Source organism: Hyperoodon ampullatus (genome assembly GCF_949752795.1).
Source record: "Hyperoodon ampullatus genome assembly, chromosome: 2".
NCBI lineage: Eukaryota > Metazoa > Chordata > Mammalia > Artiodactyla > Ziphiidae > Hyperoodon > Hyperoodon ampullatus.
The window spans coordinates 15,711,578-15,732,309 of NC_136915.1; the positions used below are offsets into that span (position 1 = coordinate 15,711,578).

The window sequence follows — 20,732 nt, forward strand, 5'->3', positions numbered from 1 at the left end:
CGCAGGAAGTCGCTCTGGAGACTCGAGGGAGAGCGCAGGCGGCGGCCGGGCAGGGAGAGGCGGGCCTCAGCGCAGATTGGGTCAGGCACGCGCAAGGGAAGCCCCCGAGGGCCGTCCCAGAGGCCCCAGCGCCGCCGAGGTCCTAATAGGCAGCACCGTCTTCCGCCGCACGTGGCTGCAGCGCGATGCCCAAATCCAAGCGCGACAAGAAAGGTGGGCAAAGGGGGTCTTGGGAGCCGGTGAGGAATTCGCGGGCTGGCTGTCACCTGCGGTAGGGGCTTCGCGGGGGAAGCACGGGGGTGGGGGCTGGAGCCGGGTCAGGTCAGGGAGCGGAGACTGCTTTGCCAGGCCACCAGAGTTTGTCCAAGGCCGGCTGGTCGGGGAACAGCCTCTGAACACCCAGGCTGCGCCCGATCTCGCCTTGGCCCACCTTTTCCTACCTCAGCCCATCTGTCTTAGCTCTCCGCGCTCCCCCCACCCTACCGCCTTTCCCTCAACCCAGGTTTATCCCTAAGTATGGTCTTGTGTACTTGAAGTTGCTTCTATCTGGCATGCTTGTGCTCCGGTCTTCGTATGACTGGCTCTTTCTCAGTTGGCAGTTCGTAGGATACCTCCTAAAAGAGTATTCCTGACTGCCTCTACTATGGTGAGTCTCTCTCACTCCGGCCCTCTAGCACATTCACTCAACAAATTAGAGAGGGGCCTGGCACTCTCTAGCTGTCGAAGGATACATCAGTTACAACAAGGAACGCCTAGAGCCCTCATCAAGCTTAATATTTTAGTTATGGGAAGTCTATCCTCCCAAGGTACTGAAAATCGAATCAGTAAATTCAGTGGTAAATATAGTGGTAATAGTGGTAAGTCCCGTGGAGTAAGAGTGACAGAAAGAGAAGTTGATATTCTTTTGTGCAGTGTGGCCATAGAAGGTCTCTGTTGAGATGACAAATGAGCAGGAACTTGAACAAAGTAAATAAGCAACCCATGGAGTTACCTGGAAGGGTGGTGGTCCCAGGAGAGGGAACACGAAGGGCAAAGGCCCTGAAGTGGGAGCATGTTTGACATGTTCTGGGGCAAGAGGCCAGCGTGGCCAGAGCAGAGTGAGCAAAAAGGAGGGAGAGGGAATTGGGCAGAGCGTGCGGGGCTTGAAAGACCTTTGCAAGGAACTGGCTTTCACACGCCGGTGGAACGGGAGGAGAGAGCTCGAGCAGAGGATTGATGGGGTTCAACTTTACTTTTAAAAAGATCACCCTAGGGGCTTCCCTGGTGGCGCAGTGGTTGAGAGTCCGCCTGCCGATGCAGGGGACACGGGTTCGTGCCCCGGTCCGGGAGGATCCCACATGCCGCGGAGCGGCTGGGCCCGTGAGCCATGGCCGCTGAGCCTGCGCGTCCGGAGCCTGTGCTCCACAGCGGGAGAGGCCACAACAGTGAGAGGCCCGCGTATCCAAAAAAAAAAAAAAAAGATCACCCTAGTTGCTTTGTTGAGAATAGACAGGGAAGGTGGGGGCACTGTGCAGGGGTGGAAGCAGCGAGACTAGCAGTAATCCAGGAGAGCATGGTGCTGGCTAGGTCCACAGTTGTAGCAGTGGAAATGTTGGAAAATGGACAACTGTATTTTGTTTGCCCTCCTGTGCTGCACTTGCCCCTGCATGGCATGATTACCTTTCTAGATGTGTGCTTCCTGAAGAGGGACTGACTGAGTGCCAGGCAGGATGAATAAGAAGCCACCTCCTCCTAGGACCCAGGGCTTTGCATTTGATGCTCTGTTAAGCGTTTGTGGAATGATTGGGTTCTGTGGAGGGAGCCCTGGTCAGATCTGGCAAATGCCAAACCTTTCTGGTTAAGGGGCAAATTGGGCCCCAGCTGTTGGAGAAGAGATGCTTGTCCCTCCCCAAAGACACGTTGCTGCATCCATGGGTCCAAACTGCAAGACAGGGTGTAGCAGAGGAAATACAGTCCCCAGCCCAGAGCAGCCACAGATGGTCTCTGCGTACCACAGCAGCACAGGGACGCGCCTCAGCCACTGGCAGGGCCCCCAGAGCCCCCACACCTCAGTAGGGGGTTTTCGCTTCGCCTCAGGGGAGCTAAGGAATACCTAGTTTGTCTGAGTAACAGGAAGGATGGGAAGGAACCTTCAGGCTCGGGAACAGTAGCGAGCAGGCACTCTGGGGACCCTGGGAATAGCCTTGCATGCCAGAAGTGGTGGCCACAAAAGCCTTGTTACCTTTTCTCAGATTGGCTTGGTCCAGCTGGGCTACCAAAGGGGGGAAGAAAGAGTCTCCGGGACATCCAGATTTGTCTCTCATCATCTCCCCTTTTTCTTCTTTGTATTAGTCTCCCTCACCAAAACCGCCAAGAAAGGCTTAGAACTGAAACAGAACTTGATAGAAGAGGTAAGAGCGTGTTCTTTTTATTTTTCCAGACCTTGTATTTGGTTTATAAACGTGGGTGTAGGGCTGTTTGTCAGGGAAACATACTGTTTGGGGAAAAAAAAAAAAAAACAAACAAGGTGCTGATCCAGCCCCTTTTCCTCCAGCAGCAGCACCAATAAAAACTCCCTTAGTGATGGTTTCCAGCTTGATTGAGCCCTTACTCTGCCCTGCACGGCGCTGTTTCACATGTGAAGCACCCCTGTGAGGTAGACGCGAGGGGATGTTATCGCTGTTTTGCGGTCTGGTAACTGAAGTTTGCAGAGATTTGTTAGTCTGCCCGATGTCAAAAAAGCCAGGGAGTTGCCAGGTGTGGGTAAATGCAGGAAGCCACTGTCTGCACTGCATCGGGCTGCAGGCTGGGTGAGAGCGGAGTTTCCTCCGGCACAAAGATGCCATTTTCCTTGAGACCACTTCATCGTGGCTGCAGCCAACCACGTGGGCGCCGCAGGGCTGATGAGCCGCCTCCCCTCGTGACTAAATGACAAGACTTTACATGTTTCCATAGAGCAGGAGCCTTCCTAGTGTAGCTAAGTTTCTAGATCGTCAGCAATTATTGGACAAAGCAAAGAGAAGTGGTCGATTGCACTGGTGGCCACCGTAAGTCGGAAACCTGGGGAGACGGTGGGCTCTTGACCCGTGGCTCGGCTTCCCCCGCACTTTGCCATCACACCTGCTTTGCATCAGGGCAGCCCCTGTACTTAGTATCCTGGCTTCAGTAGCAGAGGCAAGGAGGAAACAACCAGGTTAGAGGCTCTAAACATCTGCAGTTGTAAGAGACCTGGAGCAGTCTCTTTCCCACCTGAGGCCAGAGTACTGCCCAACCCCTGCTGCCCCTTGGACTCCAGAGCCCCATGAATTGTCCTGCAGCTTCGGAAATGTGTGGACACATACAAGTACCTCTTCGTCTTCTCCGTGGCCAACATGAGGAACAGCAAGCTGAAGGACATCCGCAGTGCCTGGAAGCACAGCCGGTGAGCGGGCAGTGGGAGAAGGGCCTGAGTGCAGAGCGGCCGGGCTGCTTGCAAAGCACAGGGGCAGTTAGGGACCTCGGTCACAGGTAGCACCTTAATAAGGACCAAGTGCCACGCCCCCATCCCCGCTGAAGGGCGCTTTTTAACTGTTAAAGTTTGTCTCGCCTTGGGGGGTGGGGGGCGGGTTGAGCAGTGACCTCTCCAGGGGAAGGGGCTCCCTGAACCCTGGTCTGGTCCCTTAAGGAACATCCCACCCGTTCTGGTTCAGACCGTTAAACAGGCCTCTTCCGCATATCCAGATGCACTCACAGCGGGCTGAGACAGAATGTGAGTTTCAGGGTCTGTGCAGGAAAATAATGAGGAACCCTGGGCTGGCGACAAAGTGAGCAGGGCTGCGTGGAAGAGTGGAGCCTCTGGCCACACCTTCTGCTACAAAACAGCCTGGGCCTTGGCTCGGGCTCCGGGGACTGAAGCTGGTTTGCCCTGAAGTGAGGGCAGGGCGGGGCGCTTCCTTCACAGACCGCTCTTTTTCTCTGTAGGATGTTCTTTGGCAAAAACAAAGTGATGATGGTGGCCCTGGGTCGAAGCCCATGTGACGAGTACAAAGACAATCTGCATCAGGTGAGTCTCTGGCCCTCACAGGGAGGGCCCGAGGCCAGGCTGCCTTCTCCGCTGCTGTCACATGGCGCACGCTGCAGCCATCTGGCAGCCCGGGATCGGCTTAAAGCTCGGTTCTCCTTTAACCTCCAGACCCAGAGAGTAGTGCTGCCCCCCTCCAGCTGTGAGCAAAAATGTCTCCAGGTGTTGCCAGATGAGGGGGCGGGGCCGGCAAAATCGTCCCCAGTTGAGAACCGCTGCTCTAATGTGACCGACCCTGCCCCACTTTGGTCCTGTAGGTCAGCAAGAAGTTGAGGGGTGAAGTCGGTCTCCTTTTCACCAATCGCACTAAGGAGGAAGTGAACGAGTAAGTGCCCTGGAGGAGCGCTGGGAAGGGAAAGGTTGGCGAGGTCTCCGGGGAGGGAATAGCCCAGGACTTTGTACAGTAGAGGCACCGAGTAAAACCTGGTTCCTGGTTGCTGGAATCCTGTCACTGAGTCTCTGTTCTCCCGGGCTCGGAGCTCCAGGCTGAGCCGAGGAGGAAGGGAGGTGAGGCGAGGCCCAGGCGGAAACCTGCCCTCCTGCCACTTCTCTTTCCCCTCAGGTGGTTCACGAAATACACGGAGATGGACTACGCCCGAGCTGGGAACAAAGCCACTTTCACCGTGAGCCTGGACCCGGGGCCCCTGGAGCAGTTCCCGCACTCCATGGAGCCACAGCTGAGGCAGCTGGGCCTGCCCACGGCCCTCAAGAAAGGTACAGGCGCGACCCCAGAGCTGAAGGGTCACAGCCGAGCGGCCGGGAGCGCAGGTTTCCAAGCCAGACAACTCCCCCCTCACCCGCAGTTTCTACCGGCCTCCGTTCTCTCATGTGAAAACGGGACTAACAGCGCCCGCCTGACAGCTGGGGTGAATGTGGACAGTAAGTTACAGCTAGAAAACAGCAGTTAAGGGACAAGGCAGGAAGGAGGAGTCGCTGCCCCCCAAAAACCCTCCTGGGCGGCTGAATGCTCACTGAGGAACCCCTGCCCCGGTGCTGCTGGAAGCCTGGGGGCAGGGGGCCGGCCCGGTTCCTCTGGCCCTGCACAGGCCTCTGTGCCAGAGTAACTGCCTGGGGGCCCCCTTCTCTGCAGGTGTGGTGACCCTGCTGTCCGACTACGAGGTGTGCAAGGAGGGCGATGTGCTGACCCCGGAGCAGGCCCGCGTCCTGGTGAGTTCCCTCCGCCCCGGGCATCCGCAGCTGTGGCGGGAGGGGCCGCAGACTCCTCTGACCCCACTCGCTCCTCCTGACCTTTGGGTCCCTTCACCTCTGGCAGAAGCTTTTCGGGTACGAAATGGCCGAATTCAAGGTGACCATCAAGTATGTGTGGGACGCGCAGTCCGGAAGGTTCCAGCAGATGGGAGATGACTTGCCAGAGAGCGCGCCCGAGTCGGAAGGAGAATCAGAGGAAGACGACGACAGCTGATGTGCGCTTGGGATGGAACCTCCGGGCCTGCTCCAGGCCTTGTCTGGACTGGATGGTGTGGGACGGCCGCTGCCCTCTCAGGGGAGCAGCCGTGTATTTTGCTGTGGAGGCACACAAGGGAGGGTGACAGGGACAGGCTATTCTATAAATAATGAAACTTTGTCAGCAGGGTGTCTCCTGCAAAAGGGACTTTTCTAGGAAAAAACCCTTGGGTTTGGGCTTTGGTTTGGACCCCCAGGATTCTTAGTTCACCTCAGGCCAGTTTCCAGCACTGGCTCCTGTGTGACCACTGGCCGGGCGGCCCTGGGAGCACAAGAGGAACCGCCTTCTCCTTTCCTCTGGCCCTCGGCGCCCCTGGCTTGAAACTGGGATTTGTTTGAGGAAAACAGGCACCCTGCCTGCTGCCCTCCTACCCCTATTCTCCATTCTCTTTCCCACCCCCAACCCCCAAAACCAGGGCCGAGAAACTTGAGGATGACCAGGAGGTGTTGGCTAAAGCAAGAATAAAGCCACTGCCGAAACAATGAATGTAAAAAACATTCCACTGCATCCTGGGAGGTTTTAGCCTTCTGGATGGTGGCCCCAGGTGGTAGGTTTTTGCCCAGATTGTTCTGTTTATAAGTATTTAATGAGGTAATTCTGAACAAGAGAAAATCTACCTCAGGGTGTATGGCCCTCTTTTTTTCTGTCACGTGTAGAAGCGTGAGGGCCACCTGCAGCCCCGATGTTGAGAGGTCACACTGGGTTCAGGGCAGGAGGCTGGGAGACCCTCCCACCGCCTCTGCCCTTTGAAGACCAATCCCTACTCCTGGCCCCTTCTCACCAAGCCTGTGGGAGGACGAGAAACAGCTTGCAGGCTGCAGAGGAAACAAATTCACCAGGTTCACTGGGGGCTTGGGCTCCAGCCAGGTTAGTGCCTCTTTACTCAGACAGGAAACGCCTGAGTAGATGCAGCCCTGGCCTTTTTACACGATGAAGGCAACTGGGAGTATTAACAAGAACATAGGAGGAGACAAACAGTTTGAACTGGGACTGTGAGGAAAGAACTAGCTACATAAAGCAGCTTAAAGTCAGAACTGACTGGTTGAGAGAATAAAAGAGGTGATAGATGGAGTGTGTCCTCTGCCACTCCAAGTCAGGACTAGGCCTAGCGGAAGTAGCTGGGACATTCACGGGCAGACAGGTGCCAGGTGTGATCAAAGGCCTGCATGACGGCCGGCTCCAGGGGCTCTCCCTCAGCGGCCACCAAGTTCTGTTCTAGCTGCTCCAAGCTGGACATGCCCAGAATGACTGCATCCCCCTGAACGCCCTGCAAGGGGAGACGGCCAGACATCAACACACTAGCGCACCACAGTAACTCCAGTCACACACACCCGCTCCCACCCTGCCCCTGCCAAGACCTGCAATCCGAAGTCTATACCCTGTATTATTCCGCACAGAACTTACATTGCCTTCAAACAGCTCTACAGCCCTGCTTCCCTAGACGCACACAGGGAGACCTGAGTTCCCCTCTGCTGCTCAGCAGCTGGGTGGGCTTGGGTTAGTCATGTGACCTCCCTAAGCTTCAGGCTTCCTTTACTTGGCAGGGTGGTTGTGGCAGGTTTTTTTTTTTTTTTTTTTTTTTTTGGCCGTGGCTTGCAGCATGCAGGATCTCGGTTCCCCAACCAGGGATCGAATCCATGCCCCCTGCAGTGGAAACGCAGAGTCCTAACCACTGGACCACCAGGGAATTCCCTAAAATTTCATAAAGTACTTTGCTTCAGGCCTAGCACTTAACAGGGGCTCGAGAAAGAGGCACCATTAGTATGTGATGCCCAAGTTGGAGGAGGTTGTTGGGAAAGCGGGATGGCAGGGAGAGGGCAGCCCTGCCAGGGACACGGAGTTGGCCTCTGCAGAGCAGGCAACCAGAGACAGATAAATGCTAATGCTGAAAAAATGTAGGTTTCAGCGTCACACATAGCTTCTGCCCTATCTCATGTAGCCACAGTTAGGTGAAGTGGCCTCTGAGCCAGTTTACTCATACGTAAAGTTGGGATAATTATACTTACTAGGGCCAGTAGTGTTTGTAATGTGACACTTCATAAACTTCTCTAAGAACAGGAATACCACCCAAAAGACCTGGGCCGTGGAGACATTTCAGAAAAGGAAAAGGAGTAATCCAGAAATCATGAAATAACCACATGGCCCTCTCTTCCACTTCCTTCCTACCTGGAGCTGGGAGTGGTGGTACCTCCACCAGAGGGCGGCCGAGGTCATGCTGGGGGCGCTGGTGCCACACGCAGCCTGCAGGGCCTTCCCCACCAAGGCAACAGCCTCGAAGTAGTGCTTCCAGAAGCTGGGTGAGTGGAGAGGGTGGCACGGGTCAGGACGCTGGGATTCCTGCAGGTCACTGGTCCTTGAGGCACTGAGGGACCAACATCTCAAATGGAGGTTTTGTTTCCCTGAGCAGCAGAATGCATGTGGATTTCTGGGCCCCTCACCGGAGTTATTTCAGCCCAGTGGTAGGAGCAGTGGGGATGCAGTGGGCAAGGATCCTTGCATCGAACATGCTCACCGGATGCGAACAATACAACTCCCCAAATCAGGACCCAGGAGTGTCTACAGCACCACACCTTTGTGCCCCGGGTCACAGACAGGACAAGTCCTGGCTCCAGTCCTAGCTCTGGCCTTGGCTCAGTCACCTGCCTTCACTTATCTGCTCAGTGAGGAAATACCCCGAGCCAGCCCCACACGGTGAGTGCAAAATGTAAAGGAGATAATGGACCTGCAGTGCTCCGTCAACTAAGTAGAGAAGAGAAGGTGAAAACTATCAACCAAGATCCTCCAGGGGTGAGGCCTAGGCGCTGGTGGTGTGACAAGCTCCTTGAGAGATACTGCTTAGGGCAATGGCTCCTAAACCTGGCCAGATAATCAGAAACCCTGGCAGGGGACTTCCCTGGTGGTGCAGTGGTTAAGAATCTGCCTGCCAATGCAGGGGACACAGGTTCGATCCCTGGTCCAGGAATATCCCTCATGCCATGGAACAACTAAGCCCATGTGCCACAACTACTGAGCCTGTGCACCTAGAGCCCGTGCTCCGCAACAAGAGAAGCCACTGCAATGAGACGCCTGTGCACCGCAACAAAGAGTAGCCCCCGCTCGCTGCAACTAGAGAAAGCCCACGTGCAGCAACGAAGACCCAACGCAGTCAAAAATAAATAAATAAATAAATTTTAAAAAGTCCTGGGCCATTTCAACAAAACTAGCATTGGAGCCTTGGAGACTCAGCTTCTATAAATCTTGAAAGATTAGGAACTTTCCAGCAGTCCACAGATAATGTCTAAATTTGATAAATTAAGGAATAGCAGTAAAGTGTATGCATCAGAGATCTCACAGTAAATGCCAGAGGGAAGGAAAGCTGTAGGAGTTAAAAAGCATCACCTTGGAGGAGTGCGACTTGGAAAGGGCTTGCTTCTAGCTGTGGGCATGTATTACTTTGATAACTTTTTCAAACTTGCAAAAGTGAAAAAAAGGAAGGGAAGAAGGCTAGTCCCAACAGATGTTCAACTATAACTTTAGACATTGATGACAGTGTTATTGCCAAGAGTTTACAAAACTTAGACTCAGTTGCCCCAGGTGACAGGCCAGCATCAAGCCCCAGGAATCCCAAGTGCCAATCCAAGGTTTCTTCTCCCGCTGTGGGCAGGGGGTAGGCTCTTCCCAGGGAAAAGACATAGTCTCACAGACCTGGTGGAAGGTCCAGAGCTCTAGACATTCCCAATCCAGGCCCCCAATCACTCTCCAGAGACACTGGCAAAATTTTAGGGGTAAGTTTCTCAGTAAAGCTGGTGGGAATCCAGGGGCAAAGGTCTGAGCACAGGGGGAGGTCCTGGCCCCCAAGAAAGCAGCCCCAGGGACTCCCCATTGCAGACTAAGGGGACCCATGCCACCTCCCACCCTGATGCAGCCCATCCCCAGCTCACCGATTCCTGTAGATCTCTGCCCAATTGGTCCCAAGGAAACGGCCCACAGGTTGTTTCCTGTCCTTGTCCTCATACCTGTACTTGGCGGTCAGGAGGCCCCCTGCGGGAAGGCTGTAATCAGATCCCCAGGCACAGCTCCCAGAGGCTGCTCTGGACCGGAAGTGGGGGTGATGGTGGGGGACCCAGGAGGGATGGAGGACCCAGCCCAGCCTCCTGTCCAACCTCTTCCTGCTTCCCAGGTCTGGGACCAGGCATCCCCAGGGTCAGGAACAGGCAGAAACACGGCCAGGAAGACCCTTCCACCCCGGGGCGAGTCGGCCCCCACAGCAGCCCATACCCCATACCAGCCAAAGGGTTTTAGGCGTCAACCTCAGTCCTGAGGCAGGGGAAGAGCTCCGTCTCCACTTGCTGGGTGGTGGCGTCGTACATGCCCTGCAGGCAGAAGGGCCAGCTGGAGCGGGCGCATGGGACCCCAAATTTTCCTGTGGAGAACCTCAGTTCAGACCTTAACAATCAGGCAGATACTTAGTGGCGCTGGTGGAGAGGGCTCATGCCCAAGAAAAATTCATTCCTTCAGCCAACACTTCTGGGCACTACCTATGGCCTGGATATTGGATTTCCATCCACAAGCCAAAGGACAAAGCTGCTGCGCTCAGAGATTTAATAGTGAGGTAGAGTGTTAACAAACATACTCAACAAAAGAGACAATCATAATACACTAGTAAGTTCTGTGACCAGTGCCTGGCAGCAAGTAGGTGCACAAACATTTGCTGAATGAATGAGGAGGAGAAAAGGAGGACCTGAGATCTCAGCCTCCTCTGGGCTGTCAGGAAAGGCTTCCAGAGGAAGAGGCATCTAAGTGAGACCTGGGCACTCCTTCCAGGGAGAGCGGGGAGGAGTGTTCCAGGCTGACTGCAGAGCGAGAAGCAGGCAGGAAGGGGAGCCAGAGCCGGAGAGCAGGCGCCTGTTTCCCAGGCTGAGGGTACCTGGGAGCCATCATCCTGTAGAGCAGGGGAATGGCTGCTATGGAGAGGGCACGGGGAGGGGAGAGCCTCGAGGACCCAGGATCCGCAGGCCCCCAGGAGACAGAGGCCTGTGCAGCCCTGGCCTCACCTGGTACACGGTGGGCAGGATCCAGCTGTTGCTCTTGCACAGGGTACAGATCTCGGCCACTTCCCAGGCGGTGTAGTTGGAGAGGCCAAGCTCCACAAACTTGCCCTGCGGGGGAGAGGCCAAGGTCAGAACCCACTGCAGCCCAGAACACCAGGAAGGAGAGACTGGCTGGGGACCCTGAGAGTGGGGTCTGTCCCCAGCTCTGCTCTGGGACAGCCCTGGAGCCTCCGCTCTCCTAGGCAATGACAGGCCAAGGAGAGGAGCTGGGGGGCCGCCCTCACCTCCTGGTGCAGCTGGTGGCAGGCGCACAGCGTCTCTTCCCTGGGGGTGCCGTGGTCCGGCAGGTGCAGGTAAAAGAGGTCCACTCGGGGGCACTGCAGCCGCTTCCGTGACGTCTCCAGCTGGGACGGAGGCTGTCAGGCTTCAGAGACTTTTCACCCACTGGATTGGCCTTGGTGGTGATTTTCACTTTGGGAGCAGAGAAATGGAAGTCCAAGTCACTTTACCAAACGCTGGAGAGGATCTAGTGTAATGGTTAAGAGACAGACCTGGGTTCACACCCCAGCTCTGCCAGTTCGAGCTCTGTGACCCTAACCAAGTTATTTAACCTCTCTGAGCCTCAATCCCCTCAACTGTAAATTGAGAGTGATATCTTGTTGGGAGGCCCCAAGGATTGATCAGAATTTTGATAGATTTGCTCATTATGAGCTGCTAATGTTATTACAATGACTATTTACCAGACAGCTGGGTGTGCCACACCTGGCGCTAAGGGCTGGATGAGGAAGGCCAGCACTGGATCTCTGCCCTCAAGGATGCACAGTCTAAGGGGCCACTACAGAGTAAGTGAGGCCAGGATAAGCACAAGGTGAGAGGGGAGCCCTGGGAGTTCAGGGACGGCTTTCTTAGAATTTGAATCTCCAGGGCCAGTCAGAGGCCGCCCAGAGGCAAGAACGTGGCATGTGAGGAGCCATGCCTGCAACCCCAGGATCCAGAACACCAGGTCCACGGGGCACACAAGGCAAGAGAAGGGGCCACAGACCAGATGGATACAAAGGGCCCTGAGTGCACCCCTTAAAATCTGACTTCAGGGGGCTATGGGGAGACTCTGAACACTTTTCAGCCAGTGAGCCAAGTTGTCAGCTTTGCAGTTTTGAAAGATGACTCTGAATGAAGCACAGACAAAAACCTCAGAGACAGGTCTGGAAACAGGGCAAATGGCAAGGAGACTGCGGCAGGAATTCAGGAAAGAGAGCAAGAGGCCTCAACTGGGGCCCCAGGGAAGGAAAGGCAAGATATTTCCATCAGAGAAATAACCCATTGAGAAAAGGCTGGTGGTGTACTGCCTGTGTGAGTCAGGAGTGAGTTAATCAAATACTTTTCTCCCCACCCCAATTAAGAATCCCAGGTGGGGGCTTCCCTGGTGGCGCAGTGGTTAAGAAGCCACCTGCCAATGCAGGGGACACGGGTTCAAGCCCTGGTCCGGGAAGATCCCCCATGCTGCGGAGCAACTAAGGCTGTGTGCCACAACTACTGAGCCTGTGTTCTAGAGCCCGTTAGCCACAACTACTGAACCCACGTGCCACAACTACTGAAGCCTGCACGCCTAGAGCCCGAGCTCTGCAACAAGAGAAGCCAATGCAATGAGAAGCCCACGCACTGCAACGAAGAGTAGCCCCCGCTCACCGCAACTAGAGAAAGCCCGCACGCAGCAATGAAGACCCAATGCAGCCAAAAATAAATAAATAAAATAAATAAATTTATATTTTTTAAAAAAAGAATCGGGCTTCCCTGGTGGCGCTGTGGTTGAGAGTCCGCCTGCCGATGCAGGGGACACGGGTTCGTGCCCCGGTCTGGGAAGATCCCACATACCGCGGGGCGGCTGGGCCCGTAAGCCATAGCCGCTGAGCCTGCGCGTCCGGAGCCTGTGCTCCGCTACGGGAGAGGCCACAACAGTGAGAGGCCCGTGTACCGCAAAAAAAAAAAAAAAAAAGAATCCCAGGGGGCTGGAGTGATAGGTGAGGGGAAGGCCCTCTGCACTGCTCACACTTGGAAAGTCGCCTCAGCAGGCCAGACCCCTTGAGATGGGAGAGAGCAGGCTGGAGGGTTGGAGGGCTACTCACTGGAATTTTCCCTTCCACCATCTCATTCCCCTCAGCCCCCACCCCTTCTTGATGTTAACTTCAGATCTGAGATTTAAGAACTTTGGCCCAGCTAGTTCCAGCCTGAAGGAGGGAAGAGAAGGAGGAGCTGGAGAAGAAAAAGCAATCAGAAATAAGACCAACGTAAGTGTCCATCAACAGATGAATGGGTAAAGATGTGGTACATATATGCAATGGAATATTACTCAGCCATAAAAAAGAATGAAATAATGCCATTTACAGCAACATGGATGGACCCAGAGACTATCATACTAAGTGAAGTAAGTCAGACAAAGACAAATATGATACCACTTATATGTGGAATCTAAAAAAAATGATACAAATGAACTTATTTACAAAACAGAAATAGACTCACAGACCGAAAACAAACTTATGGTTACCAAAGGGGGAAGGGGTTGGGATAAATTAGGAGTTTCAGATTAACATATACACACTAATATATATAAAATAGATAACCAGCAAGGACCTACTGTATAGCACAGGGAACTATACTCAATATCTTATAATAACCTATAATGGAAAGGAATCTGAAAAAGAATATGTATATACACATTTAGTTATACATATATATGTATATGTATAACTAAATCACTTTGCTGTACACCTGAAACTAACACAACATTGTAAATCAACTAGACTTCAATAAAAATTTAAATTTAAAAAATAAAAAAGAAAGAAGACCAGAGTTGTCACAGAGAGGCAGTCAGGTGATCTAGATAGCATATGAGATGCATGCATATTCTCGTTTTGTTTCAGATCTGTGCTGTGAGTCATTTCACTCCGAGGAGTCTCAAAGTAAAAGATGGTACATGGTGCTAATGATACTACTACTACTACTACTACTAACAGTAACAGCTAACATTGCTGAGCCCTCACTATGTCCCTGTGAGGCACGTTATAAACACTTCAGATGGCATCAGACTGATGACAGATGTCCCCCTACGCCCATACACAAACCCTCCACTTAGCTACGTCTGCCTGTTCCAACACCCTCAGCACTGCCAAATCTCATTGCCTTTGCACACTCACTGCCCACCCGCGCAGCCGGGAATGCCCTTTCTCCTCTTACTCCCCCTGGAAAACTAGCAGTTCTTTAAGGTCTGACATTCCGTTTTCCGCGTGTTCTTCAGTGTCCCCTCCCAGGAAGTGGTCCCCCTTCCCCAGCCATCTCTAGACTCTGAGTTCCCTGGAGTGGGTTAGTGTCAATTTTCCTTCTATGGGCTTGGACGGAGGCTGGCACAGAGAGGGCAGTTAGACACCATACCACCCCCACTCTCCCATCCCAGCTACTGCCTATAGCTCCTGCGGCTCCCAGGCGCGGCCACCCTGGTGAAGATGGAGGCACTGCCAACTGAACGGCGCACCGCGAGCTCCACGGAGCAGTCTACAGCCCAGAGCAACGAGGAAGCAGATCCCCGCCGGTTCCGAAGCCTGATCTGGGACTATGCCAGGAAGTGCCAGGGCAATAAGGGCAGGATTCCTGCAGATCAGGACCGCACCGGGCACCTGCGGGGAAGGGGAAGGAGGCAGGGGCTGCACAGCGCCAGACTCCGTTTTCAGTCCCCCCGAGAGGGGCTAGCCAAGTCGTTCCAGGCTAGACCAGGGTTGGGACGTTGCTGAGGGGAGGGAAAAGGAGAGGAAAAGAGTCAAGACAAAGCACTGTCCGGCTGTCCGGGGCTAGATGTGCACGGGGCCTGAGGAGCGGGGTGTTCACAGAGCTGCGGGGTGGCCAGTGGAGGTCGGCGCCTCGGCAGGAGGGCGAAGCTGTCGGTCCTGACCTCGGCCGGTGCATGGCTCGGGGGAGGTAAGGGGGACGGAGTCCGGTTGCCAGGAGTTACCTCTGCAGTTGCCACCGCCCAACCCGAGCCCCAGGCCGCCCAGGATGCTCTCGGACGTACGCTAGGGCCGTGTCTATCTCGGTGTGGCCGCGCTCCCGGAAGAGGCGCCCAGCACGGTGCCTGGCCGGCCCGGAGGCCAGAAGCTGCCGGCGGGGGCGACAGCAACCGGGACACTGCGGCGGCGGGGGACCTGCGATAGCCCAGTGGAGCGCAGCCGAGCGTAGCACGAACCACTGCACGAGATGGACCACCGCTTTAAGAAGGGGGTCTGGCCCCGCCCACCAGCTTTGGAGGGGCGGGGCAAGGGAAGTACGGCGAAAGGCTGCGCGGCGACTCCGCCCTCCACGCCAGCGGCTCTCCACCGCTCTCGGCTTGGCTCCTGAGCTGTCTCGGGGTCCACGTGTTCTTCCAGAGGGGGCTTTCCTAAGGGCGAAAGGTCCTAAAATGAGGTCTTGGCCCAGGGGTGGTGCCCTCAGGGGTGTCCCGCCACCTTGCAGGCCCCAGAGGTCGGCTCTGTGTTTCTCTCGTCGGGACTTGCCAAAGGCTCCAGCCCGCGTCAGTATTAAAGTATTGAAAGAAAAGAACTGTCAGCCTCGAATCCTATACCCAAGCGAAGACACCTTGCAAAAAGGAAAGCAAAGTAAAGACTTCGTTCAGACAAAGGTTGGGGAGAATTCATAGTAGCCAGCTTTCACTACAGCAGATATTTTAAAAAATTCTTTAGACGGAAGAAAAGTTGGATTTACACACACAAAAAGTGAAGAGTGCTGGAAAATGGTAAACGCGAGGATGAATATAAAAGACTTTTTCTCAGATAACTGAGTTTCAGGTGGAAAGTATTATTATTATTATTTTTACTGCAGACATCAGTAGTTTATTGTTTGTTTAGTCCAAACACATTCAAAATGGAAACTCAAAGAATACTTTCCACCTGAAACAATTATCTGAGACAGATAATACAGATAACTTTTAAACAGATAACTGAATAAAGTTAAATATACAATTACTGTATGACTCAGCAAAAACTACACCCCGTTAATCTTCATAAACCTACATATAAAAACCTTTGACCAAGCGAATACAGTGATATATAAAAAGGATAATACATCACTTCTCAGTGAATTTCATCCCAGGAATACAGTGGGCTTCATATTTGAAAACCAATCAATATAGTTTACTATGCTGACCAAAAAATAAAACCCATATCATCATTGCAATTGATGCAAAAAAAGCATTTAACAAAATTCAATACCTATTCATGAAGAAGGAGGGGGAAAAAAAAAGAAAAAAACTAAGAAGGGAATTTCCTCAAACTGATAAAGGGCATATACAAAAAACATATAGCTGACATTATATTTAATAGTGAAAAAACTTTCCCCCTAAGATTGGTAACCAGTCAATGATATCTGCTCTTACCCCTTTTATTCAATGTTGTGCTGGAGATACTAGTTATGCCAACATATTTCAGTGTGCGTGCATTGTAACAGGCAATTTCTTACATAACGACAATGCCATTGTCACACTAAAAAAAATGAACAATTCCTTTGTGGCACTTAATACCACAACCATATTCAGATACCCCTGTTTTTTAAAAAAAGTTTCAGTTGGCTTGAATTAGGATCAAACATGGTTTACACATTACATTTGGTTGTTATATTTCAAAAGTCTACTTTAGACTTCAGCAGTCTCACCCCTTTTTGTGCATTTGCTTATGGAAGAGACCTATTAGTTGTGCTATAGCATGTCCCACATTCTTTTTGCATAGTCATAGTTTCATTTAACTTGTTCCTCATATTTTTTGTCAAATGGAAGGTAGTGCTAACGGCTAGATTATATTCTAGCTCACCTTTTTTTTTTTTTTTTTTTTGGTAAGAATGCTGCATCAATGGTACTGTGTACTTCCTGATGCATCACATCAGGGAGACACAAACAGCATGGTTGACCCACTCCTAATAATGCTGAGAGCAAGCAGTGGGTTCATGTGGTGTCAACCTGTTCCCCCCACTGTAAAGTTCCCATGGATCTTTCATCTTATGGTTTCATCTCTTGATGACCTTTGCCTGAATCAATCAAGATAGAATTTTTAAGTCTCAGATTATGTTGTGTACATCCTAAATACAGATCTCGAGTATAAGGTTAATATGTATAACCTTCTGACTACAGTTGGCCCTTGAACAACATAGGTTTGAACTGCGCAGGTCCACTTATACGTAGATTTTTTTCAATAGTAAATATTACAATACTGCACAATCCAAGGTTTGTTGAATCTGAGGATGTAGAATCTCTGGTGCAGAAGAGGGAACCATGGACACAGAGGAACCTCATATGCAGAGGGCTGATTATAAGTTATATGCAGATTTTCGACTGTGAGGAGGGTCAGCACCCCTAACCTCCACGTTATTCAGGGTCAACTGTACTTTTAAATGAGAAGAAAAGTACAGGTATTCCTTTTTTAAATTAAACTTTTAATTTTTGAGAAAATTTTAGATCATATGCCATTGTAACAAATAATACAAAGAGATACCTTGTTCCCCTTTCCCAGTTTCCCTCAGTAGCAACATCTTGCAAGATACTATTTTTGTTAGGTGGAGTGTCCTATAAATGTTGATTAGATCTGCTGGTTGATGACTCTTGAGTTCTTCTATATCCTTGATGATTTTCTGGTAGTTGTTCTACCTGTTGTTAAGAGACGGGTGTTGAATTCTCCAATTACAATTTAAAATATATATTTATTTATTTATTTATTTTGGCTCCACCAGGTCTTAGTTGTGGCACATGGGATCCTTAGTTGTGGCACGTGGGATCTCTTTTTTTAGTTGCGGCATGCGGGATCTAGTTCCCTGACCAGGGATTGAACCCGGGCCCCATGCAATGGGAGCACAGAGTCTTACCTGCTGGACCACCAGGGAAGTCCCCTCCAATTGTAATTGTGGATTTATCTCTTTCTGTTTTCATGTCTATCAATTTTTTCTTCAAATATTTTGGCAGCTCTCTTTGGTGTTTAAACATTTAGGATTGCTATTCCTTGATGGATTGACTCTTTTCATTGTTATATAATGTCCCTCTCTGTCTCTGATAGTTTTCTTTGTTCTGAAGTCTACTTTCTTAGATACCTATATAGCCATGTTGGCTTGCTCTTGATTAATGTTTGCATGATATAACTTTCGCCATCCTTTTACTTTCAACCTGCCTATATAATTATATATATATATATATATATTTTTTTTTTTAATAGGTGAAGGGAATTAAGAGGTACAGACTTGCAACTATATTTATTTATTTATTTATGGCTGTGTTGGGTCTTCGTTTCCGTGCGAGGGCTTTCTCTAGTTGTGGAAAGCGGGGGCCACTCCTCATCGCGGTGCACCGGCCTCTCACCATCGCAGCCTCTCCCGTTGCGGAGCACAGGCCCCAGACGCGCAGGCTCAGTAATTGTGGCTCACGGGGCCAGCCGCTCCGCGGCATGCGGGATCCTCCCAGACCAGGGCCCGAACCCGTGTGTCCTGCATTGGCAGGCGGACTCTCAACCACTGCGCCACCAGGGAAGCCCTATAATTATATTTTAAGTGAGTTTCTGTAGAAAGCATGTAGTAAGGTCATTTTTTAAAATCCACTCTACTAAGCTCTGTCTTTGAAATGATATATTTAGGCCATTTATCATTAATGTAATTATTTACACGTTAGGGCTTAACTCTGCCATTTTATTTTTGGTTTTGTTTTATTCTCTTTATTTCTCCCCCCAACACCACATGGCTTTAGTTTCCCGACCAGGATCGAACCCAGGCACCCTGCAGTGGAAGCATGGTCCAGTCTTAACCACTGGGCCACCAGGGAATTCCTTAGTCTCAGTTTTTTGTTTGTTTCTTTTTTTTTTATGCTTTCCTGTAGGTTAACTGAACATTTTTTAAAGAATTATATTTTGATTTAATTACAGTGTTTTTGAGTATTTCTCTTTGCATAGCTTTTTAAAAAATAAATTTATTTATTTTTGGCTGCGTTGGGTCTTGGTTGCCGCACGCGGGCTTTCTCTAGTTGCGGTGAGCAGGAGCTACTCTTCCTTGTTGTGCACAGGCTCCTCATTGTGGTGGCATCTCCTGTTGCGGAGCATGGGCTCTAGGCATGTGGGCTTCAGTAGTTGTGGCTCACAGGCTCTAGGTGCGCGGGCTCAGTAGTTGCGGAACTTGGGCCCAGTAGTTGTGGTGCATGGGCTTAGTTGCTTCGTGGCATGTGGGATCTTCCCGGACCAGGGATCAAACCCATGTCCCCTACACTGGCAGACGGATTCTTAACCACTGTGCCACCAGAGAAGTACCTGTATCGCTCTTTAAGATTGCTCTAGAGCAACAATCAACTGGTGGCATCATTTTACAAGTTTAAGTGTAGAAACCTTAACTCCCTTTCCATTGCTTCACTCTCCTCTGTTTATAATAGTCTTAAATATTTCTTCTACATGCATTTAGAATCACATCAGTGTTATAATTTTTGCTTCAACCATCAAATGTAATTTAGACAACTTAAGAGAAGGAAAACCTATTGTATTTACCCATATTTTGCTACCATGTTTTTTCTTCCTTCCTGATGCTCCAAGATTCCTTCTTTCATCATTTTCTATTTGTTTGTTTGTTTAGAGAACTTCCTTTAGCTATTCACTTAGGGTGGATCTGCTGACAACAAAGTTGTAGTTTTTCTTCATCTGAGAATGTCTTGATTCCCCCTTCATTCCAGAAGGACATATTTGCTGGGTATAGGATTCTGGGTTGATGATTCTTTTCTTTCAGCACTTGAAAAATTGTTGCACCACTTCCTTCTTTTCTCAGTATTTGCTGGCATGGGTGATAGTAAGGGAGGCCACAGTTTTTATTCTACGATGTTTGGCTGGAGTACACTTTTCTGTCTTGCCAGGATGCCCCTTTCCTAGTTCTTTGGCTAGAGAAAGCAGGCTTTTGTTGGGGCTTTTTCTGTCTGTGTCAGTCAGCATTTCCAAGTTGTTGGCTTTGTCAGCTCTGAGTTTGGGATATATAAGGAAAAAGAAAACTCAGGAAACTCACCTCTGTCATTCCTTGGGTAATGAGGTCCCTAGCTAGTCTGGGTTCTTCTTTCTGCCTTTCAGAGTCTTCTCTTGTTTGTGTTATGCATGGTGTCCAGGGTTTTTATTTGTACTTAGTAGGAGGAATAAGGAAAAGTATGTCTGTTTCATCTTCCTGTAAGCAGAGGTCATTTTGGCATGTTAAAAAATAAAGTTACAAATACACTTTACATATGATTTACCACTCCCACTTCTAGATGTGTACCAAAGAAAAATAAAAACATATGTTCAAATACTTACACAGAAATGTTTATGTCAGCTCATTCATAAGAGCCCCAAACTGGAAACAACCAATTAACTTGCGGTATACCCATACAATGGAATATGATATAATCAGCAATAAAAAGGAATGAACTACTGGTTTACACAACAACATGGATGAATCTCAGAAATATCATGCTATGGGACTTCCCTGGTGGCCCAGTGGTTAGGACTCCACACTTCCACTGCAGGGGGCACAGGTTTGATCCCTGGTCGGGGAACTAAGATCCCACACGCCATGTTGCAGGGAAAAAAATAAATCATGCTAAGTGAAAGAATCCAGACACAAAAGACTATGTATTACATGATTCCACTTTTATAAAATTCTAGAAAAGGCAAATTAATACCGACAGAAAGCAGAGTAGTGGTTTCTAGGAGCAGAGTTTGAGGGATGTAATTGACTACAAAGTAGCATAAGGGACCAACTACACACTTAAAATTGGTGAATTTTATTGTATGTAAGTTATACCTCAATAAACCTGGTTGTTAAAGATTTATATTATTCCTAAATACAAATTAAAACCACAATGAGATACATTCCCCATGAGAATAGGTAAAATTAAAATAACTTAAAAAACCAATTAGTTTACCATCATGGTTGGTGGCTACATTACTCCACTGTTCTGAATCATTCTTTCTTATCACTGGACAAGTTTTGTACCTAAGGATCCATAGTGCCATTCATCTGGGTAAAGCAGAAGTTGATATATTCTCTGTCTCTATAGGGTGGACAACTGCTTATTCATGAAAATACCTAAGGACCAGGCTTTGTCCTTGACTGGATCTTCTAATACTTAACAATAATTCTTTTTTGGACATGACCCAACTTACATGGTTTTGATTCAGAAAGA

The 20,732-nt window shown here is 50.3% G+C and overlaps 1 protein-coding gene and 1 pseudogene across 2 annotated transcripts; one reads left to right on the plus strand and one right to left on the minus strand.

The window, feature by feature from the left end:
* Nucleotides 1-112: 112 nt before the first annotated feature.
* MRTO4 (MRT4 homolog, ribosome maturation factor) lies at nucleotides 113-5,627 on the plus strand. The gene is made up of 8 exons (XM_079696610.1): nucleotides 113-213; nucleotides 2,332-2,390; nucleotides 3,297-3,400; nucleotides 3,940-4,021; nucleotides 4,297-4,364; nucleotides 4,602-4,753; nucleotides 5,130-5,206; nucleotides 5,313-5,627. Exons 1-8 carry the CDS (start codon nucleotides 186-188, stop codon nucleotides 5,460-5,462), a joined length of 720 nt encoding a protein of 239 aa, XP_079552736.1. The 5' UTR covers nucleotides 113-185; the 3' UTR covers nucleotides 5,463-5,627.
* Nucleotides 5,628-6,609: 982 nt separating this feature from the next.
* On the minus strand, nucleotides 6,610-12,678 carry LOC307063789 (aflatoxin B1 aldehyde reductase member 4-like; annotated as a pseudogene). Its single transcript has 8 exons — nucleotides 12,658-12,678; nucleotides 11,297-11,369; nucleotides 10,819-11,005; nucleotides 10,538-10,642; nucleotides 9,794-9,856; nucleotides 9,425-9,504; nucleotides 7,671-7,797; nucleotides 6,610-6,771 (listed from the first exon to the last, which is right to left on the minus strand). The product of its transcript is annotated as an aflatoxin B1 aldehyde reductase member 4-like (transcript).
* Between the last annotated feature and the right edge of the window lie 8,054 nt (nucleotides 12,679-20,732).